At 36.7% G+C, this 26,889-nt stretch overlaps 1 protein-coding gene across 6 annotated transcripts in view; it reads right to left on the bottom strand.

Moving 5' to 3' along the window:
* The window catches only part of ZMYM2 (zinc finger MYM-type containing 2), a 106,711-nt gene that overhangs the window by 14,801 nt on the left and 65,021 nt on the right, over window positions 1-26,889 (bottom strand). For all 6 annotated transcript variants that reach the window (XM_019652365.1, XM_019652364.1, XM_019652359.1 and 3 more), the window contains 9 exons: window positions 23,066-23,231; window positions 22,393-22,427; window positions 15,817-15,946; window positions 14,976-15,091; window positions 14,226-14,397; window positions 12,780-12,905; window positions 11,430-11,524; window positions 9,709-9,877; window positions 9,369-9,520 (listed from right to left, as the gene is read on the bottom strand). In XM_019652365.1, the coding sequence (XP_019507910.1) occupies window positions 9,369-9,520; window positions 9,709-9,877; window positions 11,430-11,524; window positions 12,780-12,905; window positions 14,226-14,397; window positions 14,976-15,091; window positions 15,817-15,946; window positions 22,393-22,427; window positions 23,066-23,231 (1,161 nt within the window). The remainder of the gene's footprint in view (window positions 1-9,368; window positions 9,521-9,708; window positions 9,878-11,429; window positions 11,525-12,779; window positions 12,906-14,225; window positions 14,398-14,975; window positions 15,092-15,816; window positions 15,947-22,392; window positions 22,428-23,065; window positions 23,232-26,889) is intronic.

Raw genomic sequence — 26,889 nt, forward strand, 5'->3', positions numbered from 1 at the left:
CTAATGGATATAGCTCCAGTTTTATATGATGAAAAGAGTTACAGGGATGGATATTAATGGTGGTGATGTTTGCACAAGATTATGAATGTACTTAATACCACTGAACTGTACACTTAAAACAGCTAAAATGGTAAATTTTATGCTCCATGCATTTTACAATAAAAAAATGGAAAAACAGAATCTACTTAAAGACATACTTTATAATTACTCATTATTCAATTCAGTAGCTCTCAAACCTCTAATAATACTTGGAGACCCAATATTTAAATATGCCATTAAATAAAAAGCAATCCAGGGAGAGACTCAACTTCCCATTATAGGATTATGAGATCAGCCAATTCCCTTTACTTAAGGAAAATGAAAATACAACATAAAAATTTGTGGAATGCAGGTAAACTATTGTAGTTCATAAAAGAAAATGTATAACTTTAAATACTTTCCTAGAAAAAAATAAAGGTCTAAAATAAAAATCAACAATGTTAAGTACATAGAAAAAAGAACAAATTAAGAAAAGAAGTAAGAGATCAGAGACTCAATAAGAAAAAAAAAACAGAGCATAAATAGGTTAACTACAATATTGCCACAGGGACATAAAGACAGTTCAAGGAATATAATTAATAATGTTGTAAATATTTTGTAGGGTGTCAAATGGTCACATGTCTTGTTAAGGAGACCGTTTCATGGATGGGGAAGAGGCTTGAACACTGCACTGTACACCTGAAGCTGATGTTGTATAATATTGTATGTCAACTATAAGTGAATATATATATAGTCACGGGACGTGGAATATAGTGTGGGAGTGGAGTCAAGGGAATTGTAATAGATATGTATGATATGGGGGAGGAAGTGGGGCAGCGGATTGGGGTGGGGGGTTTTCACTTTGCGGGGTAAAAAGTATAACTATTGCACTGTGTTGTACAGCTGAAACTAATTTTTAAAAAATGTTTATTTCACAGTAAGAAATAATAAAAAAAAAAAGATACACAGGAAAAAAAAAAAAAAGGAAAAAAGAAAACATGAAAATAGAGAAGTCAATGAAACCAAAAGCTGGTTCTCGAGTCCTAGCCTCTTCCTCCTCTCATTCAACCACAGGGTTCTGGTACTTGCTGACTCTACACTTCCACAAAGGAGACAAAACTGAATTTAACCAGTATAAGCAACTTCTTGATATGAAGATGTACACTTCAAGTCAATATGATTTACCTTGGAGTATTATTTGACTGAGTGGCACTAGTGGAAAAAGACACATAAAAATACCTGAATTAAAGGTGACATCAGAAGCATGGCAAAATGAGGAGTCCCCTTGATCTCTCCCCTTGAAGTTACAATTTGAACAGCTATAATTCAACAAAGGATTCCCTGTGCTACACACAAACACATCTGAGAGATCTGCACATCAAAACATCTGAAGGTGGGAGAGTCACAGTGATAGGAGGGCCGGGGGTGGGGGATGAGTAGGGAAAGGAGAAGAGCAGAGACTGGGACAGCAATGTGCTGCCCAGAAGCAGCCCGGGGGGCTCAATGTGGGTCTCAGTCCTGGGAGAGGGAAGGACTGAGACTACAGGTGCACTCTCTGTGGCCCAAGCATTCCTAACAAGGCAGCTCAGAAAGAAAAAAATAATCTCCAGAAAATAAACTTAAAGACATGGAAATATATGACTTAAATGACATAGAATTCAATATAGCAGTTCTGAAAAAACTCAATAAGATGCAAGAAAACTAAGATAGGCAGTTTAATGAACTCAGAAAGAAAATCAACAAACAAAATGAATACTGTACCAAACAAACTGAAATGTTTAAAAAGAACCAAATAGAAATTGTGGAGCTGAAGAACTCAATAAAAGAGACGAAGAATGAAATAGCCAGCTTAGGAAATAGAGCTGACCAGGTGGAGGAAAGAATTAGTGACATCAAAGATACAAATCTGGGGGCAGCCAGTTAGCTCAGTTGGGTAGAGTGCAGCGCTCATAACACCAAGGTTGCCGGTTCGATCCCCACATTGGCCACTGAGATGTGCCCTCCATAACTAGACCAAAATAACTCCTTGACTTGGAGCTGATGGGTCCTGGAAAAACGCCCTCCACAACTAGAATGAAACAACTACTTGACTTAGAGCTGATGGGTCCTGGAAAAACACACTGTCCCCCAATTTAAAAAAAAAAAAAAAAAGATAAAAATCTGGAAATGACACAGATGGAAGAGACTTGAGAGTTAAAAGAAATGGAAGAACTCTATAAGAGCAACATCATAATAATAATGGGTATACCAGAAGAGGAAGAGGGGGGAGAAGGGAACACAGAGCCTATTCAAATAAAGAGTTGAGAAGAACTTCCGAAACCTATGAATCCAAGAAACGAAAATCACATTCAATTATCTCAATCCAAAAAGGCCTTCTCCAAGGCACATTATATTAAAACTCAAAAATTAATGACAAAGAATTCTCAAAGCAGCCAGGGAAAAGAAGCCGGTAACCTATAAAGGAAAGCCCAGTAGATTATCAGCAGATTTTTCAGCAGAAATTCTACAAGCCAGGAGGGAGTGGAATCAAATATTCAAACTATTGAAAGAGAGAAATTACCAGCCAAGAATAATGTATCCAGCAAAGCTATCCCTTAGATATGAAGGAGGAATAAAGACATTCCCAGACATACAGAAGCTGAGGGAATTTTCCACCACAAGGCCTGCATTACAGGAAATACTGAAAGGGAGAAGGGAAGGGTTATTCTACCTGAAACAGAAAGACAAAATACAAAACTATGAGTAAGATGACTAACAGACAGAAGCAAGAAATTGCAACCAATATTCAGAATAGCGAACTATCCATTTAAATATAACATAAAGGTTACAAGTGGTAAGCACACAAAAGGAAAAGAGAAGAAGACCACTGCTACTGCAACTTGGAAATAAACTCACAGCATAAATAGGGTCTATTTATGATTTGTGACAACAAAAACATAAAAGGTAAAGGTCTGAATTTGCAAAGGGGAATGGAGATAGATGCATACAGAAGAAAAAGAAATGTATGAAACTTTCTTTTGACATAAACTTAAATGTAACCACATACACGAAAAAGTCCACAACTGAGATATATAACATAAAAAAAGAGGAAACGGGGAAAAAACATAAAATACCCCCACACTAAAATGACAGAAACACAAAAGCAAAGAAACAATGGAGACACCGAGCAACCAGAAAACAGAAGAGAAAATGGCTCATATGTCAATAATTCCCTTAAATGTAAATGGCCCCAACTCACCAATAAAAAAGCAGAGTAGCAGATTGGATCAAAAAACAAAACCCAAGCATATACTGCCTTCAGGAGAAACACCTCAGCTGTAAGGACAAATACAGACTCCAAGTGAAAATGTAGAAAACGATACTCTAAGCAAATGGCACCCAGAGAAAAATGGGTGTAGTCACACTTATATCTAACAAAATAGACTTCAAGATAAAAATATTGGGTTGTCGGAAAAGTCATGACGCATTTTGGCAACGAAAAACAGAAAAAACACGTCATGACTTTTCCGACAACCCAATACATGAATTGGAAAGTCAGAAAAATCAGATTGTCTTGTATTCTCAATATGAGAACATGACTAGGGAGACCAGAGAATCGTTCCTTGACATTGGCCTTAAGAAAGAAAGCAATCTAGTGTTTTCATGACACTGTGATGCATACAAAAATAGGATGTTAATTTCAAAGTGGACTGGCAGAGCATAGAGCTAAAGAACCATGAAGGGTATTTTTTTTCATTTCTAGAATGGTATGATTGAAGATGATTATACTTCAGAGTTCAGTGGAATTGGTCAAAAGTCTATGTATTCAACTAAGCCAAGAAGAATACCAGGTACTAAACTGCAGTAGTTGATATTATATAAAATTTCTAGAAACATTTAATTGGCAAAGTGAGTACACTGCTCGACTGATAATCACAGAACTTAAACAGAATTTCTGAAAACCAAAGGCTAGATCTACCATAATAATGGAGAGACAGCTGAGAAATGTAATCATGACTATGATTAAGTAGTATGATTAAATGGAAGACATGGAGAGGGAATTTGACACCCTATTGATAATGTTAGTTACTGTATGAATGAACTACTATAGGTTATTGTATTGGGTTGAATAGTGTCCTCTCCAAAATTCACGTTCACTTGGAACCTGTGAACATGACCTTATGTGGAAGTGGGGTCTTTGCAGATGTGATAAGTTAACATGCGGTCATCCTGTAGTACGGTACCCCTGACCCAATGAGTGGTGCCTCCATAAGAAGACAGAAATGTGGACACAGACACCCCTGAGAGGAGATGGCCATGTGGTGACAGAGGAAGAGATCTGAACCCTGCTGCCCATGAGCCAGGGAACACCAAGGATTGTCAGCAACCACCAGAAGCTGGAAGAGGCAAGGAGTATTCATCCCTCGAGACTTCGGAGGGAGCGTAGCCATGCTGACATCTTTATTTCAAACTTCTAGCTTCCTGAACTGAGTGAATAAACTTCTGTTCTTTTATCCACCAAGTTTATGGTATTTTGTTATGGCAGCCCTAAGGGAACTAACTAATACAGTTATGTTGCTTGAATTCTGAATACAATATGATGATATATAATAAAGTGCTAAAAGATTAATTTAGCTTTGTAAAATTGAATTCCCGCAAAGAAAATTTCTTTAAAAATTTGCTCCAAATAATGATAAATGGAGAACATAAATAAAGAAATGAGTGTAATTCCTGGGATGCTTCATTAAGGGGGTGACATGACCATACAGAAGAGAAGCACAGGCCAGTAAAAAAATTCTGGGAGGCTACTGTCCCAACTTATCTGATACCTTAAACAAATGCTAGAAACATAAATAAGAATTTTAAAGCTAGGGTGTCCAACCATCCTAGTTTTCCCAGGACTAAGGATCTTCCCAGGATATGAGACTTTCCGTGCTAAAGCTGGTTCAGTCCCAAGCCAACCAGGATTAGTTTAAATCCTCCTGCTTGAAGTACATTAGGTGTTAAAAAAAAACCCACCAACTGGTTCTCTAAAAAGACCCATAAAATAAAACAGATAAAGCTTTAGTTAGATCAGCAATACACTACAGGCAAACCACAATCCTGGCCCCATTCGGCCCAATCCCACCAGCTATCTGTTTTTTCACAGCCTGCAAACTAAAAACTGTTCTTTTACATTTATAAGACAAATGGTTACATTTTAAGTTGCTATCTAAGTAGCTAAGTAGCTACATATCCTAGATTTTTGCCTCTTAGCCTACAAAGCCTAAATTATTTACTATTTCACTCTTTAAGGAAAAGTTTGCTGATTTCTGAGCTAGACTGTTCAAGAAACAAAAAGAAGGCACTGGGGCTGGCCGAGTGGCTCAGTTGGTTAAGAGCTCGCTCAAGAGTGCGAGCTCTGAGCAACAGGATCACCGGTTCGATTCCTGGCCTGAGCTGAGTTGCCGCTGAGCTGCCAACAGGAGGCAGGATGGCTCAGCTATAAAAAAAAAAAAAAAAAAAGAAGGCACAGATCACCACTACTAAAAATGAAAGAAGGATAAGAACATCCTACAGACATTTAAAGGATAATAAGGGAATATTACCAAATTACACTAAAAATTTGATAACTGTGATGAAATGCATACATTTCTTGAAAGATAAAATTGTCAAAATGGAGTTAAAAAAACAAACAGAAAACCTGGGTGCAACTCGTTCTCTAAATTCGCCTGCAATTTCCTCTTAAGTGTGTACTTTCATTTTCAGTAAGTCATTTTCACTTTCCTGCATCTGCCTCGCTTTTGAATTCTTTCTTATAGAGACAATAACCCAGTCACCACTGCTCCAGGTTGAGTCCTCTCTTGGACATCTCCATGAGCCTCTGGTGACAGTTTGATACGTTCTAACTTCATATTTATTATTTTAGGCTTATTTCTAGATATGTTCCACTGACCAGTTTGTTTATTCCTCACTATAAAAAATTATTGAATTATATGATAGAGCAACTCTCTCCTCATGACTGTTATTTTTCAAAACCATTCCAGCTTTTGTGAAGCACTTAATTTGATCAAGTTAAACATTTTAAATGTTATTATTTTAACTAAACCACTTTTTAATTACAGAGGTTCATTTGGAGATAGCAAGGTACATTTACATATCTTGTATCTAAGAATAATTTTTCTAATTATTTATGAAGGATCCCTTCTCTTTTTCATTCTCAAATATGTGCCTCCAGCAATGGATCCCTTCTCTCCAGCATAATTAATTGACTCCTTCCTGGATTATTTTTATCAGCAAATAAGCATGATCTAGTTTCTGTCTTCCTTGGGGACTGGGGGTGGGGGGGGCGCGGGGAGGAGGAAAAAAAACAAAACCAGAAAACCTAAAAACCTAAAGAACCCTATAAAGGAGTTGATTTAGTAATTTAAAACCACTCCCAACCCTGCCCCCCCAGAAAACAAAACAAAAAAAAAGGGCCTTATGGCTTCACTGGTGAATGCTACCAAACATCTCAGGAAAAAATAATACCAACTCTCACACAAATACTTTCAGAAAACAGAAGAAAGGAATGCTTTCCAATTCATTTTATGAGGCCAGTATTATCCCAATACTAAAAAGCCAGGGAGACATCACAAAAAAACTATGGATTAATATCCTTCATTCACACCTGCACAAATCACTAACAGTAAATTAACAAATCCAGTGGGTAATATATAGAAAGGATAAAGTATCATGAAATGGAGACCATCCAGGGAACTCAAGGTTGATTTACCATGTAAAAATTAATTGATATGCCATTATTAACAGAATAAGGGAGGGAAAAAATCATATGATTGTCTCAATAGATGCAGAAAAAACAGTTAACAAAATTCAATAACCATTTACGTTACAAACCCTCAACAACAAAATAAAGAGTTAAGACAAATCTTCAGCCAACTAGGAACAGAAGAGAACTTCCTTGACCTGGTACCAGGAAGCTACAAAAACCTACAGGAAAAGGACCTATACTCAAGGGTGAACGACCTTCCCCCAAGGACAGGAAGCAAGGCAAAGGTTTCTGCTCTCACCATTTCCACTTATTTTGCATGACGGGCAGGGATGGGTGGAGGGGTGATCCCTAACCAATGTAAGAAAAGAAAGCAAGAAAAAGAAATAAAAGACATGCAGATTGGAAAGAAAGAAGCAAACTCTCTTTATGCATTGATGACATGATTGAATATATACAGAAAATTCTAGGGGGAAAAAACCCACCTACTAGAACTAATAGTGAATTGGTACATATAGCATATAAGATAATACACAAAAATCAACTGTATTTCTATATGCAAATAATGCCAGAGAAAATAGCTAACAGAACAAAAAGTATTTCACCAGTATACTAGGTAGACTAGAGATGAAGGAGATAGAGAACCCCCATTTTGTTGTCTTTTATTACTCTTTGATTTGAAGTTATATTGTCTAGACACTACTTTTTAAGCTTAATTGCTAGTAGAAGCCATTTTTAAATAAAATTTTATACAGAATCCCAAAACACATATCAAAAAGTGGATTAAAACAATAAGAATAAAAACCTGAATTCAATCTTTCTCCTTCCTGCTGAGTTAACTTGGCAGCACCCTAGTGTTCTCTTCAATACTTTAAAAATGGATGAACTATTTCTAAGATGATAATATAAATGTTCTCTTTTTTAAAAGAGATCACCTTAGATCAGTACACACACACAACAAAAAGCAGTAGAAAACTGAACATAACTGATCTATCATGTAAAACTCAGAGCAAACACCCAAGTCAGTGAGTACCTACTATGTGTACAGCATGGTACCAGATACAAAACAGTAATACCCAACTCCTGTTTGCTCTTAAGGGATTTACATGTAATAAACAACTTGTCCTGAAAGCAGAGGGTTGAGATGCTTTCACCTGCACCCAGTACCATATTTATAAATGCTATCCTGCTCTTTTGTTCTATAGATATAATAAAAGAAGGGAAAAAACACATATATGGTCTGCAAACCCTGTGCCAGGAGTAGTGAGGTCAGGGATGCTTTGGAATTCATAATTTTTTGGATTTTACAGAGGACACACAGGGCATGTACATAATTATATGATATTCCTGGAGTGGTCTGGGGAAGCACCCTGTTGTTTAAAAATATTAACAATTCTATATTGAACTCTATAATTAATATTCTAAGGAGGAATATACACAAAAAGTGTAATAAACAAAGACAACAAAACAGCTTCTCAACTCCTCAACTAGGTTTTACTGTCAAAGGACTTTCCACAAAAACCTCTGGTTCTCACAGGTTTGGGGATTTTGGAATGTGGACCTCACAAGAGGCTCAAAGTACATATAAATTGATCAAAAAATAAGAAGAAACAAAATCTACTCCATTTCTTTTAGATCACTACTGCAAAATATGTGATAGCCCTTGAACATGGTAAATTACATCTATGTGCTGCCTCCTACCACCGCTTACATAATCTTAGGTAAATTTCTATCCTTAAGAGAATGGAAGTAAAATATAAATTAAGAAAATTCTAGTTTCCTTCAGTAATTTATTTCAGTATCTACCACTTGTAAGCAGCATAACATTAAATTTTAGGGCCATAAACAAAAATTTAAAAACACATAGGATGTGAAGCTAGGATCCTTTCTGACCTCTGGGATCAAACCTATAAAATTTGTTCAGAGCCAGAAGTCATTACCTAAAGTTATTCTTCATGTTTATTATGGAAAACAGACTCATTAAAGATTCACGGACATGTGATTGAAGTTTACCTATAAAATCCTAAAGAATGAATGATCTCCTTTTATAAGATAACTCCAAAGAACTAATGAGAGTTACATAGGTTAGCACTACATGAGAAGTGTATAATGAAACAGACTTGCATGTGAGAAGGAAGACATTTCCTGTTCACATGTGTATCAGCATGGATCTATATATGCACATACACATGAAGCCTCAGGATGTTGTTTCATTTACTTGCATTTGTAAGGAGGGAATAATATCATTCTGATTGTCACACATACAGTAACAAACATATAATTTTGCTGGGCCTGTTACAAAAGATATATTTTGAGTTGCCTGTCCCTAACTATTTCTCACATAAATTCTTTTTGGTTTTGGTACACAATTTTGGAGAACTTAAGAATTTTCAGGAACATATCTCATTATAGCAGAAACATCTATATACAAAGTAGCTAAGACAATCCTTTATAATATCCTAGTATTTCTGAATAATTTCTTTTTTGTCTTTCTTGGTAAGGCAATAAATCATCATGTTCCATAAAGCTATCCTTAATATTCTTGAAGCATAACATTTTGCACTTCAAGAACACAACCATTCTTATTAATATTATATTCAAAAGTAGCCATCAAATTACTAACCTCCTGTATTCCAAGGCAAAGATAGTAGATGCTGTCAGGTGCATAATTCTCTCCATTCGGCCGGCGAATCTCATTGACAAAATGGGCTAACCCATAGTTAAGCTCAGCCGTTGTATGAGAGAGTAGATCCTCTTTTAACTTTACTGATTTAGCTAAAAAAATATATATAGTAATTATTATTTACTGTCTTAAGATTAAGAAACTCCCTGAAATTAATTTATTCGATATAAGAAGTTAAAAGTAAAGTAAAAGCTACATTTATATTTTTTAAAATTAAAGGTAGTTAACAAAAATCTTGATTTTAAATAGGATCTAGGGGAAACAAAATCAGAACACTTACGAGATTTTAGCTCATCTAATACCAGAAGATCTTCATCAAGTTGCCTAGTTTTGACCCAGTGTTTCCATGCGTTTACACCATATGTGTATTTGAAAGGAAAGCTGCATTCTGAATTGTCAGAACTATCATCATGAGACTGGTATCCTGATACAGCTTTTCTCTTGGCTCCCTATTAGTAAAACACCATTGTAAAATCTTTTTTTAAAGCCTATATTATTTCATGACTTTATGTAAGCCATCATTCAAAAAATGCAAATTAAAGAGACATATATTTATATGCTTAGAACTGACTGGTATTCCTGAATCTGAGATTAGTTACCTATAACATTATTTGAAACATATCTCCAGGAATGCCATATTTCTACACAAACCACTTTGTACAATAAAATCCTATTAACTTATGCTGTGAGCCACTGATGAGAAAATAAATACCATATTTTGCTGTGTATATTGCACTCCTGTGTATAATGCACATCCACATTTTTGGCCCAAACTTTCAGGGAAAAAATCGTATTTCAGGGTATTATTTTGCATACGGATGTCGTCATTGATTTCTAGAGTTACACTTTTAACTCATAGGGATAAAGAAAATAATTAAAAACATTTATATAAATACAGAATTAGTTCTACCCATGTATAATGCACATCCTTATTTTTCCCTCACAAATTTGGACAAAAAAGTGTGCATTATACATGGCAAAATACGGTATACGACATAATAAACTAGTAATCTGAAATAAAAGGATTCTAAATATTAATATGAGAGAGAAGCTGGAGAACTTGTCAACGAGTCTACCTCATAGAGAATGACCACTCAACTGCTTTTCACTTTCCTGATGGCACTGTTTGCTGTACAAAAGTTTTAAATTTTAATGTAGTCCAATTCATCTATTTTTTCCTTTTGTTCCTTGTGCTTTTGGTGTCATATCTAAGAAACTATGGGTAATCCAAGGTAATGAAGGTTGAAGCCTATGTTTTCTTCTAAGTGTTCTATAGTTTTAGTTCTTCCATTTAGTCTACGATCACTTTTGAATTACTTTTTGTGATGTCGGGTAGGAGCCCAACTTCATTCTACTGCACGGTGCTCACTCCCTTTTCATTCAGTTTCTTTCTTTGGGGGAAATTTGTGAGTTATCTTTCGCTGTTTTTTTTTCTTCTTTTGATCTTTCTTTATGTTGGAAATCAGAAATATAGAAAGTTGTTAATAAAAATATTTACAATTAAATCTGTTAATACATTTAGATTTGGTTTACCTGAACAACTATTAAAGTGCCCAGCATGTCCTCCTTGTATTGGCGTGCTTAAAAGCGACCAGATATAATATACTATGTACTTCAACCTCACTGATTACTCTCATAAAAAATAATGATGGAAAAAACCGCTCCCTAGAAAATAGTCTCAATTCTTGTCAAATAATTGAATTTACTTTTTAAGCAACTATGTCTACCTTCTATCAAGATAAAATTAAAAAGAAATACTAAGTGGCAGTAATAATCACTCTTCTGCTTCATTATGAAGTTGCAATTAAATCTCAGCCATTTTTATTACTTACAAATGAAGTAATACAGACTCCTCTTAAAGTCTTTTTAAATCTAGAACACAAAATATCTTCCCGTATTCACAGACACAACTGAAGACCACTGTATCCTTCCTCTATACCTATATGGAGATGCTACTATACAGAGGTATTAAGCAAATGCAAGAATACTATTAATTTATACCTTTTTTTTAGATCGAGGTCTAGGTTGTTCCTCATATTCTTCTCCAAAAACAGGTGGTAATAAAAATTCATTTTCCATATCAAGCTCCTCAGCAGCTGATAATTAAATTAGAAGAATTTTTATTTCAAATTTAATAGTACAGGCTTATGTTACATAAACACAGCCAACAAAGAAATAACCTCAGCACATAAACAGGCACCCATGGGAACAACCTATGCTGGGTGGAGAGTGAATGATCTTCTGTACCTAGCATGGCCTGTGAGTTCTGATAAAACCCTGTTTCAGATTCTTAAAAACATGTATAATGAATAACAGCACCGAATTTTCATGGAAATCATATCAGAAAAAATTATTACAACCTGAAATTCAATTATAAGATCTAAATAGTCTTGGTACAAATCTGTTTCGATTTATTAAATCTTTTTGAAAACGAAATGCCTTACCTTCTACTCAGTGTGCTTATTTACCATTGATAGATTAAGAAAATAATAAAAAATAGAACACATTTCTTTTACAACAAAAGACCAGAATATAAGTTTTTCCCTTAGAAGGTCAACTTAATTTTCAAAAAGGTCTTAAGAAAAATACTGCCAATGTTTTATTTAAATTTTATAAAAAGATGAATACTTCGGGCTGGCCGAATGGTGCGTTGTTTAAGAGCTGGCTTGGGACGCCAGAGGACCCCGGTTCGGATCCCACATGAGGGCCCGTGACACTGCCCTCTACAACTAAGATGCTGAACAACAGCTCAACCTGGAGCTGGGCTGCCATGAGTTGCCTGAGACGGCGTAGGCTGCAGTCCCTGCTGCAGTGGGTTGCCATGGGCTACCGTGTGTAGCCAGCAGCCAGCGTGAGCGGCCAGCAGCTGCAGTGAGCAGCCGTTCAGAAGCCGGTGACTGATCTGCCTCACCCGGGAAGAGCGCAATGATGGTGCCAACTTGGGCCAGTGAAGCGACGTCCTCCACAACTAAACTGAAGAACAAAAGGACAGCAACTTGTCTGTTCCCCTCCCCCCAATTCCCCAATAAAAAAAATGTTTAAAAAAAAAAAAAAAAGATGAACACTTCATTATTGTTTTCCCTATCTTCAAAATTTTCTACAATGAATTGCTTTGAGAAAGTTTCTTTTTAAGGCTCTAAGAAATTTTTTTTAAGTCCCTACAATTCAATCCTATGCCTCATTTCAGAAGTTAACTGTTGAGTTGTATTTGGGTATAAAGAAAAGACAAATATGAAGAGTAAAGGTAACAACATGAACATTAAATGGCTAATGTTCATAACCAGTTATGACTCAATAACTAAATTCCATAAGACAGTTTGCATTGAATGAATAAAATAGCACTATGAGTACCTCTGGGAAAATCTATTTCAATATCCAAATCTGGTTCATATGGTACATCAGGCATGCTGGACTGTGTCTCTGGGTCAGAGTTCTTCAAGAGATCTGAACCAATTATGTCTGTTTCAATAATTACACCTGTAAGCAATCAATACTAGCATTAGAAATCAAAATAGAAAACCTCAACAGTACCTCTATCTGGCAAAAGGAAGTCACTTAATTGTAAATGCAAAACAAGAATAAATACTTATATTAATATGTCACAAAAGGAAAAGGTATTTAGCTATCTTGAAATATAAACTACTATAAACTTTATAATTATTAGATAATCATGAATACATGAGAACTTTTAATCCTGTTTTTAACTGCCTCTCTTCAAAAGTTATAATAGGTGTGCTTTGATAGTAAAATTACTCTAATATTAGAGTATTTCTAAAAGCAATGTCTTGTCAAAAGTAAAGTAATGAGGGTGAATAACTGCAATTTTCAATGTTCTTTTTGACTTGTGACCTTGGTTTTCCACATGATTCAATAAATGCTTATTTACAACTGCCTTCTAACATTTTGATCAGTTGCTTTCAAACATTTTTGTATTGCAACCCTCACTAAGAAATGCATTTTCTCCAGTTCAGGGTGGTGGGAGACAGACAAGCATAGATGCGTGCACACACACACACACACACACACACACACACACACACACACACTGGGAACAAAGGTTTCACAAATCGTACTTTTTCTATAAGGGATTCATGCAGGCATTTTTTCCTCACTTCACTAAAAAAAAAAAAAACACAAAATAAAAAACCACCAGTTTCAACTCACTGAACTAATCCTACAACTCCCCAACAAAGGCTTCAGCAACATAATCACATTATGAAATACACAGAATTTGAAGTGTTTCTATTGTACTGTAGGGTAAACGGAATTAGGGAGCTCATAGTTGAAACAGAACTCTGGGTGTCACCAGAGGACTAAGGACAGGAATAAATATTCTGAGACAGAATCATCCACAACACACTCAAAATGTTATACCATTTGGCAAACACTGCCCTAACAGAAGTTAGGATAAACCCAGGTTTAGATCATGCAAATGAATTATCAGTATAATTAATAAAACAAAATTGGGGAGAATCATTACAAAATAAGAGTTTGTAGTATTATAATTTAAGCCTACTACAAGTTAGTTATGTATCTGAGCTAGTCCATTAAAACATGAACAATTTTGAGTTGATTTCACAAGTCAAATCCTATTACATGAAAACAGGGACTGTACAAATTCCTGTGGTATAAGGGAGCACCGGGCTAGATATAGCGTGGGCCTCTTAATGTGAAATAGCTTTTTTTTATTCAGTGCTTCCTCCTCTGCTATATTAAGCTCAAGCACAATGACATGTCCTGGAACATGCTATAACGACGACACACTTTATTCACACAGTGCAATATAGTGCAGCTCACTGTTGATGTTGGCAGCTTCTGCTTTCCCCTCGTCCTCAGTCATCATGTCTGTCATTGTAAGCAAGTCGGTATGAAGAGGGTCTGAAGCATCTTTGCTTTTTAGCTCCTCAGCTGCTGCTGGGCTCTTGTCGCTGCTGTCCAATGGGGCCGGCAGAAAAACAGGGACTGGCACCTAATTAACCAAAGTATTTATTGTTAGGTTTGTTCAACATTAAAAGGTTATGTTTTCAAAGTAATAATTACTCTGACATGTGATCTCCTTTATAATTCCATATTGGATAAAAACTTGGAAAGAACACACATCAAAACTAAGATGTCAATTGTGACAGAGAAAGTCCAGGATACAAGCAGTTACTTTTGAAATAAAACAAAAATAACTGGAGGTATTTCTGTCCCCCAAGCGACTACAATAGCCAAACCCTGACAGAGTCCCAAGTACATACTATAAATGAAATAACAGTATGTATGAAACTCTATTCCATGTTTCAGTTCTAAACCATACAGCCTCACAAATCTTTCTTTCCAAAATGAACTCAAATAAGACAATGTGTGTCAAGCAGACCCAGACATCTGCTGAACTTCAGTGTCAAGGATGAACACGTCCCTGATTAAACACAAAGCCGACAGAATCAACCAAACCTAAGGTGGCCGCTAAAGAAAGGCACACAACCCTGCTCACTGGCTTCCCGGGGCTGCCCCACCCGCGCCCGGTAAGCCTCACGGTGGAGGACAACGTGGAGTCTGACTCACAGGAACAGGAACTGTGGCAGGGACAGGAACATTCTGGCTGTACATGTGCATAGGCACCGGGACGTACACAGGCACAGGGATAGGCACTGGGACATACTCTGTCTTCCAACTGTCATCTGCAGACAGAACGTAGGTAAGGAGCACGGCAACTAGCACTCATATATAGCAGGCGCTCAGTGTTAAAATCACGTTAACAAAGAAAACGTGCCTCGGTACCCATTTACAATAAATTCCCAGTTTTCACACAATTAGGTAACTTCAGAACAACAAAACTGAGTGAAGGAGCTATTCTAACTTATAGAGAGCACACATAGAATTTAGGCCTTTTTTTAATAGAAAGAAAACATCCTTTAACAACATTATAAAGCTCCTCACCCCCCCCCCAGATTCCAATCACACCCCCCCACAAAAAGGTTTATGTAATCAAACAATAAGAATACAGCTAAAATTGAAATTTGATGAAAATACATATTTGAATTATTTCATCTCATTCTGACAAGGAAACAGAATTGCTAATATTACAGACCACAGTTACAGAGATGATTTTCTCAGAGGGAACACTGGAACTTCAGTAGGTCTTAGCCCCAGGAAAATGCTACAGCGTTATTTCACTTGGGACATTAATTTGTATTCTAGGCCTTCATCAGAGATTGATTTTCATTAGTGATTTTAAATGCTGTGTTTTCAAGGTAATGTCTAAAATTAGATAAGCAAAATCAACAAAAAAATGACAAAGTGACCAACAAATCTATTCTGTAACTTAGTAATTGAAAAAACATAACATTTCAATAAATGAGGTATAAGTATAGGGAAATATACAAGTCAAATTCCCCAAAGTTACCTGTCTGACAAGATTTGGTCTGCATGTGAGGTTTACAGTAAGTAGCTTTTGTCATTGTTAAAGGTTTGCAAAGAACTGCTTTGTTCTTCATCTCTTTGTTAGGTGTTGGAGAAGGGGGTGGTGCTGAACCCTATAGAGAGGCAAAGAGAAACATTTTATTTTTACCTCCAATTTGTATTACTTCCTGGTGGTAATGAATTATCTGGTTTCTAGGGCCTGTGGAGGGAACACACAAAAGTAAAAGAGTATAACCAAACTATGCTGTTATTATGTTTACCATAGTCTTAATCTGGAAGGATCAGAATCAGGATAAAACGAATCTATCCTATTGGCAAAGCAGTAGTAACTGGTCATTCTACAGATCTATGTTACCTTCAAAGGATACCATCAGCATATCTTTTAAAAAAATATAAGTCAATTCTCACTGTTAAGTACAAAAGCAAGGTTGTGAACCTGAATTTTGAAAATAGTTAGGCTCTTTTAAGTTTATTGAGAAAGAAAAAAGTTCTTGCAGTTATTATGGCTATCTGATACTCTAGCTCCCTCTATTGGATAAACAGCTTATATATGTTACTAAATTTGAAAAGAAAAATGATGAAAAAAATTACCAACAATATCACCAAACTTTAAGTTGGGTATTTCCTGTGCCCCAGCAATTGCAATTTTAGAAACTTATCTTAGAGATACAGTCTCACAGATGTTTTCACCATGTTCACTGTAGCATTATTTGCAATTGGAAACACACACACACACACACACACACACACACACACACACACACACACACACACTCATGCACGCAGCTAAAGATCTGTCCCTTAAAGGACTAGCGACAAGGTGCTCTCCATACCACCTACTAATATGGGCAAAAGGTACAGAATACTAACACACTCAATTCTTATTAGTCGGGTAGTTAAGTTCTAGACAGACACCGTGAATATGGAACCATTGCTCTAGAAGGAAATACAGGGATAGGTTCCTGTAAGCCTCTGCTCACATTTTCATCAAGAGATCAATACATAACCTTGTTGCTGTTGAAACACACTTTATTTAATACGTGTATTTCCTACAAATAATTATATGCAGTATTTCCTTTTCATACAATAGTATGATCACAGCATTTATGTGTAATGTACTCTTCCACTCAGACGTGTACACACACGCACACACATACTCAGTACTGGGAACACATACTGTACACTGTATAGCAATGCAAATCAAGTCCTGAAAACACACAGATCAAGCAGTTAAAGTTTTATAAGAACACTAACGTCTTACTGTTGGTGGAGCTGCAGGATGTACGACGGGGCAGTGCACGTGTGGTTGCACCTCTCAACCTTGGCACGCCCCACGAAAACCAAGGGAGAGGCTGATGGAGCTTATTCTGCAGAAGAGGAAGACATCGATGAGGGTGGCATGGTGACATCTGCAGTTCTACCTCAGGAGTTTTGGCTCTTGCAACTTGCTGACACTGTCAGCAATTTTCCCTCCCAAACTGGCTTCAAAAATTAATCAGCCTTGTTGGCTTGGCTTTTCACCTCAAATCTTTTCGCATCAAATCTTGATGTAAGGTGCAAACACAGTAGTGCTTCAGTGTGAGGCTCTGCTCAGACTCAGGGCCACATTCTTCCATGTCACTGACAACTTTTCCCAAGGCAGAATTCCATCGTGTTATTTGGGCTGCTGTTAGAGGGACGGCACTTGGGAGTCTTCGGCTGACTTTCATCACTGAACCTGATGCCTTGTTAGGCCATCTGTCCAGGTCTCCATTAGAGGGCTCGACTTGCCTTCTCTGCCACAGTTTCCTCCACATCTTCCTTCTTCCTTCACATCCCCAGGGCCTTCTCCACTTATCTGTGTATAGTAGGCGTTATGTTTTCTTTTCTGTAACACCTTCAAAGACTTTGAAATTTTTCATGCAGTCTGGTCAAACATTTCCCAACAGTTATTCACAGGAGCCTGCTTGACGCTGCCCTGGGCTGACTCAACATAACCAATAATGTTACAATAGTGACTGACTTCTAAGAGTCCATCATGGTGTTTCCTTGGTGTGGAGAGCCTTGCAAGCTCTCATGAAGTGGGCCTTGAAAGCTTTCATTATGCCCTGATCAAACAGTTGGATGAGAGACACAGTGTTTGGGGGCATAAAAAGGACTACATTCAGATGGGCATATTTGAGTTCTTCACAGCAATAGATATTCAGGTTTTCAGTCTAAAGATGGTGTTCAACTTCTAGGATAAAGCAGTTGTGGAACCAATCCCAGACACCCAGACAATATTTCAGACACCATTCATGCTTTTTTTTGTCCCACCTTTAAATGCTCATGGATTGAGGACTCTGTACACCATGAGGGGTTTGGACTTAAAATTACCCTTGGCAATGGCACGCAATAGCATGGTTTCAGGGTCTCTGAACAGTTTAAAGTCAGAGGTTTGGAGACCACTGAATTGTATAGGTTCATTTGCCAACAACCTTGTATAAACAAGCTAGTCTCATCAGCGTAGAAAACCTCCTTGTCCATATAACAACCCTTTTCCTCCATAACACATACTAGGTATTGTCCCACAGAACCCACCTCTCCCACAAGTTTTAACATTTTCACACCACAGAGCCCTAAAATGTGTGAGCCAGGCAGCACTGAGCAGTCCGGATGTAATATCTTCCTGACCTGGGGTAACACATTCTGAGCTAAAGTCTCACAATGATGCTATTCGCTATGCTTTTTAAATCAGGCATAAGTTCATGAACCCACAAACTTAGTCACTGTTCCATCTCTTCCATTGCTTCACCACACACTGTAGATTTGACTTTAACACTTAGAGGTGCTTCCTTTACAGGTTGGTGAATTTCTTATTCCTTTTGTATCTTATTGTTGATTCATGAACACTGAACTCACAGCCAGATGAACAGGCATTTCCTCCATAAGGCATATCACAGCCTTCTTGTGCTTAGGTCAATAGACAGCACTTAAGTACTACACTTGGGGGTTATTTCAAACAGCAAAATCACAAACAAAATGTGCAAAAACATGAAAAACATGACACTAATTAGACTGTGAAAAGGACACTGGCTTCCGGTAGCATGAGTGAGGTAAAGCTTCGCTACAGGCAGGTAGGCGACGCCCATGTTTACCACTCTCACAGGTCTTGCAAGTGACCTTAAAAGTGCCATGGGCATTGTGTAGGGTTACAAATACACTTTAGAGAGTAGACACATTCACAGATCTGAATAATGAGGATCAACTGTACTTAAATAAAGCACTTATTGTTTAAAAAGTTTATTTGCATATATTTAAAGGTCTGGAAAGGTATAAATGAAAAAAACTTTATGGGGGGTATCTCACAAGTTACAAATAATACATATGGCTTACTCTAGATTCATCAGGAATTCAAACCACTAATCAATCAGCTATAAGACAGAGTAGTGAACAAGGGCTTGGGGAACTTGGTCTAACACTACTACTGGGTAACAAAGACACGTCACTCAATCTCTTATGCCGCAACTTCCTCAACTATAAAATGGGAATAATAATTTAGTAATCAGTTATTGAGCATATACTACATACCAAGCACTGGGTAAGTTGGGTCTAGAATCCCCACTTAAGAACAAGGGGTCCAGGGCCGGCCGAGTGGCGTGTTGGTTAGGAGCTGGCTTGGGACACCAGAGGGCCCCGGTTCGGATCCCACATATGAGGGCCAGTGACACTGCCTCTACAGCTAAGATGCTGAACAACAGTTCAATCTGGAGCTGGGCTGCCATGAGGCGACGGCATAGGCTGCAGCCCCTGCTGCAGTGAGTTGCCATGGGCTACCGTGTGTAGCCAGCAGCCAGCGTGAGCAGCCAGCAGCCACCGTGAGCGGCCGTCCAGAAGCCGGCAACTGATCTGTCTCACCCGGGAAGAGCGCAATGATGGTGCCAACTTGGGCCAGTGAGGCAACGTCCTCCACAACTAGCCTGAAGAACAAAACAACAGCAACTTGTCTGTTCCCCTTCCCCCAATTCCCCAGCGCTGTTCCCATCCCCCAAACCCCCAATAAAAATCTTTAATAAAAAAAAAGAACAAGGGGTCCAAAATCATAGATGTCCTAGATATATCAATGTTTCTCCTCCCATCATTCTGCAAATATTATCATCATGTCAAGTAAACTATGCAACCTGGTGAAAGCCTATACTTAATGATGCTTCTTACTCTCCTGCTAGTCTACAGGCAGATCTATACCTATTTATAATGAATATTGAAGAAGGACCCATAACGAAAATCATAATAACAAAAGCCACCATCTGTTGAGTATTTGCTATACGCCAGGGACTATGTGCTCTAGACAATGTTTGTGTCCCCCTAAAATTCATGTTAAAATCTAATCCCTAATATGATGGTACTTGAAAGTGTAGCCTTTAGGTGGTAATTAGGTCATGAGAGCAGAGCCCTCATGAATGGGATTAATGCCTTTATGAAAGAGGCCCCAGAGAGATCATTCACCCCTTCCACCATGAGGGGAAAGCAGAAAGATGGCCACCTATGAATCAGGAAGTAGGCCCTCGCCAGACGCTGTATCTGCTGGCATCTGGAACAGTGAGAATTAATTTCTGCTGTTTGTGAGCCATCTTGTCTATGGCATTCTGTTACAGCAGCTCAAATGGACAAAACACCAGATAAAGCACCAAAGTTACATAATTCCTGAAATGAGTAATTCTCCTAACACCATAAGAGCTTGTCTCTTTTTTTAGCACTCCCATTTTACAGATGAGAAAACTGGGGCTCCAAAGTTACACATCCTGGTAAGGTGACAGAGCTAAAAGTTCTGAAGCCAGGATTCAAGTAGATTCATCTGATGCCAAAGCCCATGTTCTTAATTATACTAGACATGCTGCCTCTGTGATGTCTGGAGCATAACAGCCACCATGTGCTTAGTGCTTACTATGTGATACCCCCCAAAGCTGGTATGCTCTTCATCCCCATTTTACAAATAAGGAAATTCACACAAAGAACAGTGAAGTGACCTGCCCAAAACCACATAGCTAAGCTCTCATCCTTTGAAGTTTATGGGTGGGGAATTAAAAGATTCCAAAAGCTTAAAAGGCAAGATGGGAGAGGACTTTACAAGACAAAAGGTGGCACACTGACTTATCCTCCCCTGATAGTAATGCTCCTCTGTCTGTCACATACTGGGGCTCAAGAGCTGGGAGAGGAGAAAAGCATTTAATACTGTGCTGGTAGAAGGGGTTCCTGAAGCCTCGGTCAAAAGCTTATATCCTGAAATAAGGTTGGGGAGAGGCCTGCTGGCTGCACAAAGAACAAAACAGGGAGTGATCATCTTTATGTTCCTGGGGGTAAGTCAAAGTGCCTTGTATTAAAATCAGATGATTTGGTTGAATACTTTTATGTACTTCTGAATTATCTGGCTTAAAAGTATATCTCCATAGGGAGGAAAGTAAAGGAACAGCACTCTTACTTTGCTATAATTCTGTCAACTATTAAAATCAAAAACAAAAACTGAATGGAATAATATAAAAACACCAATGTTTTCATATCAGTATCAGTGATCAATACCAGTGATCCTGAGCTGTGGTTACATATCAAAATCATCTGAAGAATTTTTTAAAACTACAGAATCTCTGGGGTGCAGGCATCGGAAGGCTTTCTAGCCAGAGTGATTCAGTCTTTCTTACCAGGACAAGAACTAGCCCAGACACTTATCGTGATGCCAAAAAATGACTCCTGTATACCTGCCCTTGGAAAGGATGCCAGAGAGCGCCTTATTCTAGCACTGGTGACTGCTGTTTGACTCAGCACACAGAGGGCAAACCTGCTGCTCTTCAATGTGACAAAACACTGCTTCTTCCCTTCACTTATTACACATAAATAGCCACTGTCGACCTACAAAAGTCTTAGGATTTTAGAACATAAAAAGGAGAATTTGATTTACAACAAAAGACTGGGGGAGGAAAAAAAAACCTTGAGGGACACATTATGGAAATATTTCTCAAATTTAAAAACTCGCAGGTCCGAGCCCCCAACATAGATCCTCAAACCCTTATTTCAGAAATAAATGCACAAAGCCTTCAATAATCTGGCCCAGCCCACCTGTTCACCCTCAATTCCCATGATTCCACCACAGGTGCCCTTTCAACTTGGCCCGAATAGTTTTGCCAAATACGCATGCCCTGTGCACATTACTATTCCTCTGACTTTCCATCCCTGTCTATCTGGCAACCTTCTACTCAACTGTTTAGAAGCTTTTTCACAACTGCCAGGAACAGACACAGTCAATCATTTCAAACATTCTATGGCTACTGTCTTAAAAACGAATCTATTACAGGTGCTTCAACACAAATACCATTTATATATCTATCTTCCACAATGTGGGTAGAGGCCATAATTAATTCACCTTTATATTCTTTTGCATGTATGAAAGGACCTGCTTTAATATCAGGTAATTCAGCTGAATACTTCAACTGTCTCAACAGAGGAAAAAAATCTTTTATCATTATGATCAGATTAAATTAGACCAATTATTTTTTTATTCCCACATTATAAAAATCAATATTTAGCTCTCCACTTAAGCAATACTTACTGTCATTTTGGTTCGGGACGTCTGACAACCCTGATCTAAAAACATAAACAAATTTAAAATGAGACAAATGTCACACACTTCAGAATTTTCTAAATCTGTATTTCTCATTAAATTTTATTGACATTTTAAAATAATTACTAAAGAAAATATTTTAAGCTATTTTAAGTAAAGAATATCAAATTTGAGAGCTGAAATACAAAGCTAAACAAATGGAATTAACTCATTTTGTTCCCTCAGAAAGCACACATTGCTTTGAGGGTAATTCTATGTTCTTAGATTTAACTCTTCAATAAGTCACACCTTCAAAAAGATTTTTGATGTTCCTCCCAACCTACCCCAGGCAAATATAATTTGCTAAAAATAGCTTTTGTTTAAAATTTCAGATGACACAATAGGTAAGTGCATTTTTTTAAAATTTTTGTTATAATTCTGTTTAGCTTTTCTCCACCCCCAACTAGACTCTATTTCTGCAATTAGTATTAAATTTTTAAAACAAAATAGAGGGCAATACACCTATAGAAACTTTACACAGGGCACTTCCACCCAGAGAAACTATGGAAGTTGCTGTTAAACTCCAAAATCAACTGTTCATTATCATTACTTTGAATTCTGATCTAAGAAACTAAAGACTGCTGTACAAGTTTGGCAAGTTGCTACCTACATTGTGACATACCATAATGCAAGTTTTCAGGTCCTTTCTGAGTCGTCATGTTGGGCTCATTCTGCTGGCAGTAGAAGCGCAATAAGCAGTGCTGGTCACAGAAATGTTTCATTTCCCCACGCCACTGCACACGCTCTTTAAGAGTTCCTTGAGATTTACAACAGTCACACCTTGCAGCCTTAATAAAAAAAGGAAGGTCCCAGACATTTCAAATGACAAGGTTTAAAAAGTCAGATATGTATTTATAAAGATTTCTAAAATTTTGTCAGTGATTATTGCTAAATGTGATAAAACAATGTCTGATAAAGAAAAAATATTATAATATAAATCATAAACACACAGTAAAAGTGGGGAAAGAAATGTAGCCATTTCCTAATTGTCAAAATCCCTTTCTATACTTACCAGAAGTTAAAGACCAGCATTATAAAGATATGATAAGCAAAGAGAGTGAACACTGATAAACCAAATTGGTACAATATATTTTAATATTTTAAAATAATTTTGAGGGCTTTAATGATATACTAGTAGAAGTCTCCTACAAATTACACTGAAATCTGTGATTAATGAATAGATTTCCCAGGTTCAAGTGACAGCTCATAATAAATCAATTTATAGAAGTTGTAGCAGACCATTTTGAAGCAAGCTCTTATGAGAAAATCATGAAAATCATGAATGTTAACTTACAGTATTTTTCTTTCTCAACAGTTTAATATAATAAATTTGAAGAGCTTTAATAAATACAGATTTAATTTTAATTAACAAGAACTTCATATTTTAAAGCACTCAATATTTAATTTAGAAACAATTATATTTTAAGACAACAAATTTGACCTACATATAAGAAAATAGCCCTAACTGGTCTATAATTTTATATGCAAAATAAAACCAATTAAAATTCATACATAAAAAGTTCTACTTTATGATGGTGAATTAATAATCTAGGAACAGATTTTTATTTTTCAGAGATGCCATTTTCCCTAGATTGTGCCCATTTTCACTTTTTCTTAACAGCTTGATCAATGAGTGGACTAAAAGATAAAAATGATTAATTTCAAATAGTTCTTTTCATAATTAAGAACTTTCTTAATTTCTGATCAAGTTAGAGTAGAAATAAATTACTATAGCTTTTTAGATTACCCTTTGGTTTAATTTACTTAGAAGTTTGATAAGCAATAAAAATTAAGTATTTTGTAGTTCATAATAATGGCTATAGCTTTTCCTCACTACTGTAAATTATCTAAAGTTTTACACTGTGCATTTTGAATTTCTCACTTTATGTCTCCACAGGAGTTCTATGAATAAATACTATGTCAAAATTCTGAGTTAGGAATATAACAAATGATTGTGTTGGTAAACAGGTCTTATATAACAAACATACCCCAAGGTTAGAACACAGGCTCTTTTTTGTCTCCAGGTCAGGTATGTCTCCTGCTGAATAAATGTTAAATGAATGAAGATTTGTAATATAAATTATGACTATTAAGTGATGACTATCATATTGCTTGTCCAAAAATTTGTGAGCTCCAGTTTCATGTTGCTGGTAATATTATGTGGTAATCTCAAGATCATTAGCACTTTTTATCGACCAGGTCAGACTTCACTCAATAGTGAAAAAAGTCCCGATGTAACAGTCTCACCAGCCAAAGACTGTTTTTTAAAATAACCATTAAAGTGTTCCAGGTTTCATTCCCACCCCTTTATATATTTTATACTCAAAAAAAAGACAAGGGACGGTCGGCCGAGTGGCCCAGTTGGTTAAGAGCTCGCTCAAGAGTGTGAGCTCTGAGCAACAGGGTCACCAGTTCGATTCCTGGCCCAAGCTGAGCTGCCGCTGCACTGCCAGGCTCAACTAAAAAAAAAAAAAAAAAAAAGACGAAGGAATTGAAAGTTTAACATTCTACGTGTTGAGTCTAAATAGTGCAAAAACATGGCAAGGGTGAAGTTGGAGCCAACTACCTCACATTCATTGAGAAACTGAAAAATAAAAGTCCAGCATGTTTTAGCTATTCTTCTCTCTATAATCCTCAGAATAATACTGGAAACTAACTTCCAGCTAGGTGAACTGACTTGTCTAAGGTCAAATATCAAAAATGCAGGATTCAGAGTAGACAATCCAAGTCAAAACCTGGGCTTTATTTAGTACACCAAGTAATAAAGACAAGGGAAAGACAAAATGAGTTAATATGAATAACCAGAGAATCAAGATCCTAATAGAAGTAAAATGCTCCAAGAAGGTTCCCAATGTAACATCTAAAACCCAAATCAATTTGTATAAAACTTATTCAAATCACTCCATGCACTATGCTGACCTAGGATATAGTAATAGTGCCATTGAGAAGGCCATGGGCATAAAACCAAGTATTCCCCCAAAGAATCTGAACAAAGAAATCACTTCATTATTTTGTTGATTATATTGAATTTTGTAGTAACAATACTTGAAGTTCCTTTCTTCCAGGAGGCTCAAAACAAATTTAGATGCTCTCTCTCTCTATCCAAAGAAAAAGGAGCAAGATTAATGCAAATTTGCAAATGGAAACAAAATATGTCTATATTTTTCAGAATGAAAGAATAATAACAGAACTCAGTACTTCAAAGTTTAATGCCATAATCAAAATTTTTAAGATTGTGAATCTCTTTGTGTTTATGTTTGTTTGTTTGTTTGTTTGTTTTACAGCCACTCACACAAACTCCCGGTAAAGTGCTTGGAATTAAGCTACTGGGTTGTCAGAAAAGTCATGACGTATTGTTTCTATGTTTTTCGTTGCAAAAATGCATCATGACTTTTCCGACAACCTAATACAAACAAGATGGCTAATTTGCAAACATCATTAATGGCCATCATTCCTTACCAACATGGACACCAAAACCACTCCCTTCCAACCACAAGGGAGCTTTTAGGAAAGCTTGACACTTCTATAGCTCAAAAACTGAAGTGTGGCTTAAGTCTCTGCTGTAAAAACACTATACCATCATCTATCTACTTAGTGGTTTTCCTGTCACTGTGGAAAATCAAGGATTATATGTTGTGGGGGAAAAAAACAGTCACTGATTCAAACAATCTGAATAACAGGCAGGTACCAAATTCTTAATTCAAATACCTTAATCCAACCTCTCGACTAATAGAGGAATCTCTTCCTCAATAACCGACAAAATTCCTCCAGCCTATATTGACCAATACCTTACATTTATTGGACAGCTTCAATTTCTCATTTTTGGTTGATATATATATATATATACATCCTTGTAACTTTCCCATCCACTTGTTCCTCATTACACCAATTGAACCTAATTTTGCAGGGGGGACGGGTAGGGAGGCGGGGGTAGACCATGAACATAAATGAAATAGGGGATTTCACAGTCATTTTAAAAAGGAATTCTTTATGACTCCCCAATATATATTTCTGAGTACAACAGAGTAATTCATTTTTTTAAAACCATAGTGATAAAAGAGTAGGTGACTGGATACTATGCAAAGCATTAAATGATAGGAATTATTCAGTTACCCAAAAAGTATAATATTAAAGCAAGAATATTAGATAATCCCGTTCTAAAATTAATTTCAAAAACAATAGTTTTTTTTGAAAAAAAATCAACATTTCTAGCAGTTTACATACAAAAAAAGAAAAAATTTAAAAGCCCAATTATATTTTCATCCAGTTATCTTTTTATAACTAAGATTTACTAAAACATTAATTAACTTCATTAAAGCACATAAATTCATACTGTTAGACTATTATAGGACCTTTGCATTAAAGAATTTAATATTGCCACTATTCACTACTAGTTTGTAAAACAAAGCAAAATTCTGTGTTAAAAAATTGTCATTTGAAGTAATC

This window comes from Hipposideros armiger, unplaced genomic scaffold, assembly GCF_001890085.2.
Source record: "Hipposideros armiger isolate ML-2016 unplaced genomic scaffold, ASM189008v1 scaffold_178, whole genome shotgun sequence".
NCBI lineage: Eukaryota > Metazoa > Chordata > Mammalia > Chiroptera > Hipposideridae > Hipposideros > Hipposideros armiger.